Genomic DNA, 13,230 nt, shown 5'->3' on the forward strand with positions numbered 1-13,230 from the left:
TTTAATTACTTGCAGCATCACTTGTGTTGAAAATTGCTAAATGAAAAGCCCAGTCCTCCATTCTAGCTTTTTCTGAACTTAAGCCTTTGCCAGTGGAAAAGAACTTTACCTCATCTAGAGACTTAAATATAAATACATCTGCTTGCTTTGCCAGAGCTAGGCTGGGTACAAAACTGCTTGACTAAGTCCTGTTTCTGGGACTGTTGTTTAAGGACTGTAAAACCCTTCTCATTTTGAGACACTTTTTCTAAGTGGCTAAGGCATTATCAGGATGTGTGTCTTCTGTGATGCTTGACAGATGAAATCCTGAGGGGTACAGAGGGCCTTTAACAGGTTTGCTAAAGCAATTTCATGTACTACCAGAACGAGAGGAAAACAGTGGGAAGCAAGGAGCCGTTTCAACAAAATCCTCTCAGCTGGCACCAGTGAGGCAGGATTGTTACAGTGATCCACTCAGCCCTAGAGCCACACATCTCCCTCTTCCTTCCACCTTTCAGAACTGAGGCAAGTTTTCCATATCCTCAGTCATACTGCCCTTGATTTTTATTTTTTCTTAATCCATACCATAGTTTGAGGCTGACTTGGGTATTTCTATTTGTGTGCACTGTTGCTTTTGATAAGGGATATTTTTCTAACCTTCCACTGAGGGCAGAGAGTTCCTAAGATGGTCCTCTTCACCTTTGGTGCTGTTTCTCTCATTGTTGCTACTGTGTCTTCATGTTTTGTGGCTGCTGCTGTTTGGGGAAGACCACAATGGTCAGAGTCCTCATCCTCACAACCCGGAAACCTTGTATTGGAGCAGAATAGCCTGCTCTTTGTATTTAGTTTGGGGGTTGGAGTTTTTTTGAGTGGGAGGGGGTTTGTTCTCCCATCTTCTGAATTTTGAGACCCTTTTTATTTGACCCTTGTTTGACTGGGGAGGCAGAGAGCCAGTAGTGACTACAGGGCAAATTCAGTCCAAGCTTCAATACCTAATTGCTTTAATTGCGAGGTGAGCTGTAAGTATAGCATCCATGTTAAGGATGCAGGATGGTGATCTGCATACAGAAGATGCCTCTGCTTTTGTCAGTTGCAAAGAGCTGTCTACTTGTTCTGCCTGTTTCCCTGCCTTTGTGCCCCACAGGAGTGATGCTTCAGTTTAAGCATGCAGTGTCAGATTAACACTTCTTCCTTGCAGGTTGCTTTTTTTTCCCCAGCCCAGTTCCTACTTTCTGTAACCTAGAGCAAGTTTCTACTTTCTCTTCAGAGTTTGCCTGTCTTTCCTTCCCAGAGGTGCTGCCAGTGGCCACACTGCCTGCCAGTGCTTGTTAAAACTCTCCCTTGCTAGTTGGTGTGTCTTACTTCTTGTGGTCAGTGTTAAAAGTAATTATTGGATGTTGGATCAGATGGGTACTTTTCTCCTGCATCAGATTGGCAGGGACTAGTGGAAGTGCAGGGCTTGTTCACCTCCCAAGTTTACTGAACAAACTCCTCACTGTTTCAAGGACTTTGGGCACTGGGGATGACCTTGGTCTTTGCAGCTCTCTTCCACTGGTGTATAGTTGTTTGGCTTTTGGCCTTTTCCTACAGCATATTGAGAACAGTTTTGTAGCTAGTGGAACAGAAGGAGATGTTTATTCTGTCATTGGCTGTGCTCAGGGGATGTCAGCTTGCTGTTCATTGTGCTTTTTTCTGATCCTGAACTTTTTGTGCTTGAACTGAATGGGTAAAGGCAAAATTGAGATTCAGCAGGATGGAGACAGGAACTCATGCAGCTGGAAGAAGGTTGCTGTTAGTCTTTGTATGGATTTGGCCAGCCTGCTGCGATGGAATTGCAGTGATATTGAAATACTTGCCTAGGTTAGAGAGAAGACAGAATAAGTTTTTGGATGGATGAAGTAATGATCAGACAGAGATGACCTGATTGTACCCATGGGAGAAAGAAAGAAGCATGTCTAGACTCCTGTTGTTTTTTCCTTAGGTTTTTACTTTCTTTTGGCTCTGATTTTTATGTTCAGGATAGGGTACGAGGTGGTACATGATGCTCTGTTAGCTGTCATGTACTACTGCTGTCCCTGGAATCAGTGATACTCTACACAGAGTAAAAAGTATGCTGTTGGTGTGAGGGGACACATGGTATGACTTGACCAATGCTGTGCAAGAGAACATTTCTGCGGGCTGTCGTTTCCATGTTAGTAGCTGCCTTGTGTAAGCTAACTGATATTCTCCCTGTTCCCTGAGACTCCTATTACTTTATATTGATCTAAAACCTGCTAGGTTTGAGATTTGGTGCTTGACAGAGAGGTAAAACTTCTTCGCTCATTTTAGCTCTGTTGAAATGGACATATGTAGTCATCATAGTTGATGGCCCAAAGTTTGGTGTTTTAAGTAGCTGGGTTTATTTCTTCTTTAAGGGACATTGTTACTACCAATGCTTGAAAATGCTGCCTGAAGTCGTCTGAGCTCAGAGCTTGTGATAGAGATGAGGCCTTTCTGTTGTCAATAGTAATAATGTTGATGATGATACTGTCAAGGTGTGTGCTGGAGGTCTCCAGAACAAGTTACAAGTTCCTGAGCTCCATGATTAGAATGGATCCTCAGTACACCTATATTGTCACTGTAATTTTAGGCCCAGTTTTAAAGCAGAATGCAAAAATGTAGCACTTGATAAAGCTGAAGTTCTTTCCCCTGTTCATTTCAAGCTTAGAAGCAAGTGAGTATTTAGGTGACAACAGCATGTGTGTTTGTGGCTGGTGTTTGTATTAATACAAATACTTAAAGGACCATAGCAATAGAGAAGAAAATGTGGAATGCTTTTGAAAAATATCTGATAAATTGCCCTTAAAAATGAGAAGGAAATCATGGAGCATAATAGCATGAGGGTGGTTTGGTTACCAGTGCCAAAAAAGAAATTGCTCAATAGAGCAATTCTGAGTGAAGAATCAATGGAAGTAGGAAATCTTCATAAATTCAGAAAAGAACCTGTTACTGATAAGTTCTTTTGGCAGACTGGTTAAATCAGCATCTTGCTAAAGCTATTTCTAGATCTGTTTGTGTTCCTCTCTTCTGTAAGGTTTGAATTTAGCTCAGCAGAATAAGGAATAAATAGCTAGGCGACTTTTTAGTTTATGTATTTAATAGAAATAGAGATCCCAGTGTTTGACATGCAGCAGAAGTCTTAGTTTTAAGCACCACTCTGTATTTAGACATGGAATTTTATCTCTTGAATAACAAATCATAAGAATATAGGGTTGAAACATGACCAACAGGTTGAACTGTTCAACTGGTATAAGCCAGTGACAGCAGATTCTCAGCCTGCAATGTTCTTTAAACAGAAAGCAGTGTATAAACTGAGATGAAACAACACAAATGCCAGAGCAAGGGAAACACAATGCACTCCCCATGCATCATCTCTGTGTTGTAAGCAAAAACGGCAAGGGGCAAAGCAGCTGGTGGGGTTAGAAAGCTGTAGTGGCTTGGCCCTGATGTTGCAAAGATTGCAGCAGCTGAAAGAGCCTAGTTTATATACGGTTGTGTGCAGCCTAAATGTGACCACTAAGTGGCCAAGTCACCTAAAAAACTGCATGAAAGTTAAACTGAGTTGAAGCCAGGAAGGAAATTTTGTTGTGGTGAGGACAGATGGAAAAGAAGAGGTAACTAGAAATTAAATGGCTATATTATGAAGTGTTTCCTGACCCCTAGAACTGATCCTTGCAAATCACAGCATTAGCAGAGCAGGATCGGGATTCAGGCAGTGTTCATGACCATGTTGTGCCTGTCTTGAAAGCTAATGCTAATAGAAATTCTTGGTAGTGTTGGATACTTAAAAACAGAAGGTCATGGGAAGCTCCTGGACTGATCCTTCTCTTCTGATGGAAATATGGTATAACTTATTTTATCAATTATGTTACTCCTTCCTAAGTCTTGTAAAATTCCTACTGCTTTCTTTTGCATCATCTTATACAGAGTGTTATAGCCACTCCCTGACCTGAACTATGAAATGCCAAGATTCTTCAATAGGCAGTAGTATGAGACTCTCTGTGAATAGGAATACAGATGATAAAATTATTTCTTTTCTTCTTCGATTAAATTTATGTCCCTTTGAAATGATTTTGATACTAGCACAAGAAGTTGCATAGTATATATCCTGTTTCAGTTCCATTCAGAGATAGGTATGCACATAAGTCAAAAGGGAATTCAAAGTTACAAAGTTTCTCACCTCTTTTGAATAAAGAAGATTGTGTGGTCTCTGTATACTTCTGGTTGCCCATTTCTGAGCCTTAGACATACATGTAGTATTCTCACAAAAGCTGGTCCAAAATGATCCAAAAAGTGGCCTTTACAGATAATGCTGAAATAAATTCCTCCAACAAGGTTTTTGGGTTTTGGAGGATTTTTTGGTGTACATCCTTTAAATGGCAGTTTTATTCCAGGTCATTTATTTTCCTTCCTCTGTGATTACTCATTTTTTGGGGTGTGTGATCAAGGACATGAAGTTTGTTTCTGTTACACCTCATTCACAACATCCTATCAATGCAGAAGTTCTTTAGTAGAAATCAGGATTTAGGTAGAGGAGTAGGTTTATATTCTGTTTTAAACATGCAATGAATAAAACTTCCTCGTACTGTATGGTTCTCTAAGCATCTTCATGAATGTTTTGTTGCATCCGTCTGAATCTTAGTCTCTTCTATCTTCCCCTCCCCTCAGTTTAATTTATTGCCAGAACATTTCAGCCTCCCACATATTCTTCCTTCCAGGTCAGTGCTGCATGGCATAAAGTGAACAAATGTGTGTAGTCTTGACAATCTTTGCATGACACCCTGCTTTGCCACCTTCCCACTTTTCAAGCTGTTGTCATTCATGGCTGTATGCTATCCTACCACTCAGTGAGCTGGTAATTTTGAGTCCCATTGAATTTCGGAAAGGATTATGTTTTTAAATCTCATAAATTCCACTCTTAGACTTAATTTTTTATGCCTTTTAAAATAATAATTATTATTAGTTCAATCCTCCATGCTTTTGGCCATGTATTTGGTGTTTGTTGGTATTTTTTTGGTATAATACTGCATCTTGATTTGGTTTCACAAATATGGTTTTATCCAGAGGAAACTATTTGTCTGTTGCTTTTCTTAACTCCTTGGAATTTTTCTGTCATTCTTTATAGAAATCTTCCCTTCATGTGAATGAATTGGAGAAAATTAAATAGCATTCCCAATATTTTCCTTTTAGTCTCTTTAGAACTTTTTCTCACATGTCCGTAATGTCCTAGGCCTGTATTGTTACTGCATTCCTTTTTTTCCCCCAAAGTGTTTTTAAACACTTTATGTTATTTTTACATTCTCTTTGGGTTTTTTTTCGTATCTCAGGTGCCGAACATCCCCTTCCCCAGTTTCATTTGTCACACAATGCTGATCTCTTTTGACTTCGGTTGATATTTCTGTGTGGATGTACCAGGAAAGCGTGATGTCTTAATTTTTATCTCCCAGTGTCTGCTTCTGGTCATTGAGCTATTCAATTACTTGTATTTTGCAAATGCAACAAGCTCACTTTCTGGTGTACTCAGTTACTTTTCCTGAACAGTCTTTCTCCTGCCATCCCTAATCCCTCGTTGTGGAGGCATGCAAATGCTTGTATTAGATGTATCTAGTTCTGTTCATCCTAAAAGACTGAAGCCACGGTTTAATTTCTTTCCTTTAATAGGTACTTTTTTCTCTGGTCTCTCAACTGCTGCTTAATGTCTCTTAGACATGTCCAGGTGTATTTCAGGTCTTTGTTGTTTGGTTTAGGTATCCTGTTTTAGTGTGTTTTGCTGTTGCATATGTGTTCATAGATAGCTCTGAAAATACCTACAAATAGCAAAAACATCATTTCATTTCTGAGTAAATTTATGTATCTGGATGAGCTGGGTTCTGCACTTGGGCCACAACAACCCCCAGCAGCGCTACAGGCTTGGGGAGGAGTGGCTGGAGAGCTGCCAGTCAGAGAGGGCCCTGGGGGTGTTGATTGACAGCCGGCTGAACATGAGCCAGCAGTGTGCCCAGGTGGCCAAGAAGGCCAATGGCATCCTGGCTTGTATCAGAAATAGCGTGGCCAGCAGGGACAGGGAAGGGATCTTACCCCTGTACTCGGCACTGGTGAGGCCACACCTCGATTCCTGGGTTCAGTTTTGGGCCCCTCACTACAAAAAGGACATTGAATGAGTCGAGCGTGTCCAGAGAAGGGCAATGAAGCTGGTGAAGGGTCTGGAGCACAGGTCACACGAGGAGCGCCTGAGGGACCTGGGGGTGTTTCGTCTGGAGAAGAGGAGGCTGAGGGGAGACCTCATCGCCCTCTACAACTACCTGACAGGAGGTTGCAGAGAGCTGGGAATGAGCCTCTTTAACCAAGTAACAAGCGATAGGACAAGAGGTAATGGCCTCAAGTTGCACCAGGGAAGGTTTAGACTGGATATTAGGAAGCATTTCTTTACAGAATGGGTTGTTAGGTGTTGGAATGGGCTGCCCAGGGCAGTGGTGGAGTCCCCATCCCTGGAGGTGTTTAAGAGTCAGGTCGACTTAGCGCTGAGGGATCTGGTGTAGTTGGGAACTGTTAATGTTGGGTTGGATGATGGCTGGACTGGATGATCTTCAAGGTCTTTTCCAACCTAGACAATTCTGTGATTCTGTGAGACTCTTTAGTTATTTTTTTACTTCTGAAAAGATCCCAAGTTTTTCTTCTTTTAGGTATCTGAAATGTTACATGCTTGAAGGGATCCATGAAAACTTGGATTTTCATTTTGCTTCTGTGGTGGTTTTTCATTGTATGTGTTTTCCTAGTGTATGATCCCAGGATATGCGGGTGTGTATCAAGCTACATTTTCACAATTGCATTGCATTACATTGTAGTGGAGACTGAATACTCTTTTGGATGAGGTAGTAACTTTTTCAGAGTGGCAACATCACTTTCAACTAGTCATTTCTGCATATGGATAAGAGAATGCTGTTGTATAATGAGGATAGATTCTGCGGTCTTTTAATCCATAGCTTCTAAAGGGATTACTCTACTTGCTAGCCTTATTGTTCTTCTTGTGCAGGTAGTCTGTAGGTAGATATGATATGTGAAGTCTCAAAATTGAGATTTGCAGCATTGCTGCTGTTCTTCCATTTTTTGACTACATCAGTTACTGTTAATTTTTGCCTCTTGGCATATCTGTAGATGTCCTTCCTTTTACATCAGATCATCCCATGCTGTTACCTTGCTTTTGGAGTTGCACAGTGAAGTCCTTCCATTCATTTTGGATAAAATTACTTTTTAAAATGGATCTTGGTGGTTTTGGTGTGGGCTTTTTTTTGGATGGATTGTTTTAAATCAGTCAAGGCTAAGTATTCTGTTTTCTCTCCTTGCATTGCATATATGAACATGCTTTATTTTCTTGTGCAGCCTTGACACTGTTCAGAGAACTAAATGCATTTTAACATCTTTAACATATAATCAGTACTTCTTGGTGTTTCAATTTTCTTAGTTTTCTTTGTGTTTTGTCTTTGCCTTCGTGTTTTATATTACTTAATAGAAATTCTCTTAATTCTTCCCTTTGCTTATTTTAATGCCTTTTTTCTCCTTTCTGACTTTGATGTAGGCTTCTAAGGCCATTTTACTTTTTTCAGACATGGATGGCTAGACCCTCTTCCTGCTCCAGGCTGAGGTTGTTAACGCTTTCTCGGAGTGCTCCCAACCCTTTGTGCCTGGGGTGCAGGAAAAAGACAGAGGTGGAACTTGCATTGTGTACAGCTATGTTTCAATTGTTGGTCAGTTCTGAGAGAAGAACTCTGCTCTCTTCTTCCTTCATTCTCCACTTACATACAGGCATCCAGTTGCTGCAGCAACACCACTAAAAGTGTCCAGGAGTACAGTACACAGCAGCTCGAGGCTTGTGTAAATGCTAAGGCTCTTATAATACTCAGTCAACAACTTAAGTCAGCCCAGTACATGCAGAGCTGTTTGGAACATCAGCCCACTCTTCCAACAGGATTAGAGGGCCTGTGTAGAAGTGCTCTGCCAGTTTAAGGCAGTGCTGTTGCTCCTTGGCTATGGATTTGCCTCCCTAGTCCTTTTCTCAGTTACTGCTTTTGAAAAATAAATAAAAAATCCCAAACTTCAACCCCATTGTCTGTTTCTTATTTGCTGGTAGTTCATTTTGTGCTGTGTGCTGAAACACGTGTTTGGATGCAAACTCAAGTCAGTTGCTATCTTTCCACTGCCTTCACTGGTTTTGGAGTGGGCATGAAGAAGTGTGGTTCACTGAAGACGGTGGAAAACCTCTCATGCCTTTAGTCGACTTTGGACTCTGTCCGAAGTGTTCCTGGTGGAACTGGGTTGCACTTGCATGCTAGGATAGCTTTCTGGCAAGCTGATTCTCAGAAACGAAGAGAAGCCTTATACACATGTGTTAATCCTGGGTGTTTTTCTTCAGAAAGTGCTAAGTCTTGCACTCCAGAAGGACTGCAAAATAATGAAAGCATTTGGCAAGGGGAAAGGAAGAATATACAGGCAGAACTAGGGACATGCATGCCACCATTGTTTAAGTGTAAGGCTCTCTGTATAAGCTTTTCAGATAGCTTTTTTTTTTCTGTAAATATCTTAATTGTAATGGAGCAATACACTAAAAATAGTACAGTGACCAACATGAGTCCTGGTTGAAAGAAAGTAAGAATTAAAATACTAAAGGTAGAATTTGCTTTTGGCTATTCCTGATGATAAAGAAAGCTACTTTGTGCACTTTTTTTTTTTTTTTTTTTTTTGTGGGAATAGACATGTAGCTATCTACTTTTGCAGTTTTCACATACCAGATTCCACAGAAATATCTGACTGAAAGTTTGAAAGCTGGAATAATAGACACCAGATGATAGGGGAAGTAAAAACATCTGAACTACAGTAGATCTTCCAAACAACATCAAAACTTCCTTGTTCTGAAAATAATAATTTTTAAACGTAACTTTACTAGCAATGGATATCACTGAGTCTTTGGCTAGGAACCTTGATGATGTGATGGAAAATTTTGATCCCTTCTTCCTGAGGAAGGGAACAGTAAGCTACAAACTAGCCTGTAACCAGTACCCTACAAGTAATTTGTAAATTAGTACACATACAGAAAGAACTGTTTCCAGTGCTATGAACTTTTTTTAGGCTCTCAAATCCTTGTCAGGAAATCTGTCTGACAGTTAGACAGTCTGTCAAACCATGCATCATTTTGAGCCTCAAGGTTCTGTTCCAAAAGAGGGTGAGTACATGGTTGCTGCCTTTGAGGGAGAAGAGACTTCTACAGAGGTTTGCAGCTCCTCAGGCTCGTCCTGTGCCAAAGTAAAGGAAGTGGGGAGCCTGTTTCAAGCACAAGGGAAATAAACCCTTGACGTTTGAATGGATGGAGCTCACTGTGAGCCCTCATGGTGAGCAAACCTGCTGTAGAAGTGGTGGAAACAAGAGATGATAAATGCTGCATTGTAATCCATCCTCAGTTCATGAGGCTTGGATAGGAAAACCAAAAATTATTTCATTCCTTTTACCAGAATCGTTCATGTCATCATCACCTTTGTCTTTGCTGTACAGCTGGTGGTGAAGCCAGGGGAGCCTGGAGACATTTATCTCCTGCTTGTGTTTTGTTTGTGTGTTTGGGTTTTTTTTTGTTGTTGTTAGTTTGTTTCTTGTGCATGTATAAATGCCCTTCTGTGGTAGTGAGAAAAGAAAACAAGCCTTTTACTCTTTTGAAGACAGGTGGAGAATTCCCCACATTGAGTACTCTATGGGCCTGTTTGCTTTTTGTTTCTCTTTACTAATTGGTTAGAATGGATGGTGTTAAGTTCCCACAAGTATGTCTGTTAGAGAATTCCTGCACATCCAGCCTTGGGGAATTAAGCTTCAGAAAATGAAGTACCCATCAAAGCAGGAGGTGGCTGGTACATTTTGTATCCTGACTTCCCCCCACACCTTGTTTTTTTTTTTTCCTCCCCACCTTCTTCCAGAAAGATTAATAAAAGAGCCTTTTGTTGTCTTTTCACGAAAGTTACACTGAAATTCATCTGCGCTTTATATGTCTGCTTTAATTTGTGGCATTCATGGGCAGCTGTGTGTTACATAGGACGAAGCAGATGAATTCCTACCCTCCACGTACAAGCAGTGTGTTGGGAAAGGTTCAACACCACCCTCCCCTGTTCCTTTTTATTTTGGGTCCAACTAAAGTATTACAGCTTTCAGTTTCAGTACTGAGACATCTCTGGACGGTGTTTCTCCACATGCCATTAGATGGTATGAGAGAGTTCTGCTGGGTTGTAGGAGGGATTTGTCTATACAGACATATCTATATAAAGAGATCTCTTTCTCAGTAGAGCAAAACTTAGCAGCTTCTAAGGAGATGTGGTTTAGAAGTTTGCTTTACTGGAATTTATGTTTAAATGTCTTTTTTTCCAATGATGACTTTATTTCAAACATCAACTGCGAGGACTTGAATTTACCTTTTGTTTCGCTAAAGTTAACTTTTGATGTGGGTTTCTTAAATAATTCCATGAATGAAAGGGAAGAGTATCCATTTATTTTTCCTTTCTTTCATTTTTTCCCTTTTAGATAGACTATTTACATGTATCCTGTGCCAAATGTTAACCTGGTGTAAACTGACATAAGACATTTGAGAAGATCTGGTCTTATTTATGCACCAAACACATAAACGATTGGCAGTATGATTAATGTGCTTTACTGTCACAAATTGAAAGTGTCTTAAAACCAGATTTCTTTTTAGACTACTTTTAATTTAAATTGTCACTTCTTTCCTCCTCAAATCAGATCTAAAAAGCATAATTTATATGGATCACCTTTTAAATATGCAATAGATTAGATTAAGAAGTGCTACACCTCTTAATCCCTTCAGAAAGCTGTCAGCGGATTTCATAACCAACATCTAGATCAATCCCCTCTAAAAGCCAGTAGGTGCTGGAGCAGGCATCAAACATTTATAGATTTCTTGACCCACCTGGAATAACAGCTTCCCTCTGTCTCTCCACAGACTCCTCATACTCTGAGCCTCCTGATGTTCAGCAGCAGTTGAACCACTACCAGTCTGCAGCATTGGCCAGGAACAACAACAACATCAGCCCAATCCCACTTTCTGGGAGTGCTGCAGGAGTGGAAAAAACAGAAGCCATCCTTAACTGTGAATTTTGTGAATTCTCCTCGGGTTACATACAGAGCATTCGGCGTCACTACCGTGACAAGCACGGAGGGAAAAAACTCTTCAAGTGCAAAGATTGTTCCTTTTATACAGGCTTTAAGTAAGTACGGTGCAAAACAGTTAAACTGAACTCATAAGGGGTTTTTTAGCACTTGAAAAGACTTCTGAGATCTTTTGAGAGGTGGCTGTAACTAACAGAAACATGGCCACTGCTGACCAGGGAGAAGAACATAGGAAATGCCACACCAGATCACAGCAGCATCCATGTAATCTATTTTCCTCTCTCCTGCAACAGCCAGTGCCATCTGCTGCAGACAACAGCACAGTAAGTCCTTGCAGTAGGTTTTAGAATCACAGAATCATTTAGGTTAGACAAGATCTTTAAGATCATCAAGCCCAACTATTAACCTAACACTGCCAAGTCCACCACTAAACCATGTCTCTAAGCACCACATCTACATGTCTTTTAAATACCTCCAGGGATGGTGATTCCACCACTTCCCTGGTCAGCCTGTTCCAGTACTTGATAACCCCTTTTGGTGAAGAAATTTTTCCTAATAGCTAATGTAAACCTCCCCTGGAACAATTTGAGGCCATTTCCTCTTGTCCTGTTGTTTGTTACTGGGGAGAAGACCAACACCGACCTCACTACAACTTCTTTTCATGTAGAGAGAGTGATAAGGTCTCTCCTCAGTCTCCTTTTCTCCAAGCTAAACAACCCCAGTTCCTTCAGCTGCTTCTTATAAGACTTGTTCTCTAGACCTTTCACCAGCTTTGTTGCCCTTCTTTGAATGCACTCCAGTACATCAATGTCTTTCTTGCAGTGGAGGGCCCAAAACTGAACATAGTATTGAAGGTGTGGCTTCACCGGTGTCAAGTACAGGGGGACAGTCACTTCCAGCCTGTCGATCCCTCTGTAGAGGGATAGATCCAACCTGTCCAGATCCCTCTGTAGAGCCTTCCTACCGTCAAGGAGGTCAGCAGTCCCACCCAACTTGGTGTCATCTGCAAACTTACTGAGGGTGCACTCGATCCCCTCGCCCAGATCACCGATAAAGATATTAAACAGAACTGGCCCCAGTACTGAGCCCTGTGGAACATCACTTGTGACCAGCCACCAACTGGATTTAACTCCATTCATCACAACTCTTTGGGCCTGGCCATCCAGCCAGTTTTTTTACCCAGTGAAGAGTGCATCCATCCAAGCGATGAGCAGCCAGTTTCTCCAGGAGAATGCTGTGGGAAACGGTGTCAAAGGCTTTACTAAAATCTAGTTAGACAACATCCACAGCCTCTCCCTCACCCTCTAAGAGGGTCACCTTGTCATAAAAGGATATTAGGTTTGTCAAGCAGGACCTGCCTTTCATAAACCCATGCTGACTGGGCCTGATCACCTGGTTGTCCTGTACGTGCCACATAAAGCCACTCAAGATGATCTCCTCCATAACCTTCTGTGGTGGTTTAGCCCCTGCCGGGGTCTGAGACCACGCGGCCGCTACCCCTCCCCCACAAAGGGAGTGAAATGCAAAGCCCCAAGACTGAAATAAGGAAAGGTTTAATACAACAATGCAATAGCAACACAACCAACAATAACAATAACAGTAATAGTGATAGCAATGAACAGAGCAAAATAGCTACCAAATACAGCAGTTTGAAGCACGATGTACAAAACCACGAGTGCACCGCGCTCCGCGCCAGGAAAATGTGACCTGCCAGGATGTGACGTCCGCATGGTATCTGAATAACCCGGCTAGAGCTCCCCCCCCCCACAGCTGGGGAAACTTAACCCTATCCTGGTTAAACCAGGACACCTTCCCTGGCACTGGGGTCAGGTTGAAAGGCCTGTAGTTCCCTGGATCCTTCTTCCAGCCCTTCTTGTAGATGGGCATCACATTTACTAACCTCCAGTCAAACTGGGACTCTCCAGTTAGCCAGGACTGCTGATAAATGATGGAAAGTGGCTTGTTGAGCACTTCTGCCAGCTCCCTCAGTACCCTTGGGTGGATCCCACCTGGCCCCATAGACTTGTGTGTGCCTAAGTGGTGTAGCAGGTCACT

The 13,230-nt window shown here is 41.6% G+C and overlaps 1 protein-coding gene across 8 annotated transcripts in view; it reads left to right on the forward strand.

The window, feature by feature from the left end:
* Positions 1-13,230, forward strand: part of ZNF462 (zinc finger protein 462) — a 95,323-nt gene that overhangs the window by 62,193 nt on the left and 19,900 nt on the right. For all 8 annotated transcript variants that reach the window (XM_074855111.1, XM_074855110.1, XM_074855116.1 and 5 more), the window contains one exon: positions 11,009-11,273. In XM_074855111.1, coding sequence (XP_074711212.1) covers positions 11,009-11,273 — 265 coding nt within the window. The remainder of the gene's footprint in view (positions 1-11,008; positions 11,274-13,230) is intronic.

The sequence above is a fragment of the Strix uralensis genome, chromosome Z (assembly GCF_047716275.1).
Source record: "Strix uralensis isolate ZFMK-TIS-50842 chromosome Z, bStrUra1, whole genome shotgun sequence".
NCBI classification, from domain to species: domain Eukaryota; kingdom Metazoa; phylum Chordata; class Aves; order Strigiformes; family Strigidae; genus Strix; species Strix uralensis.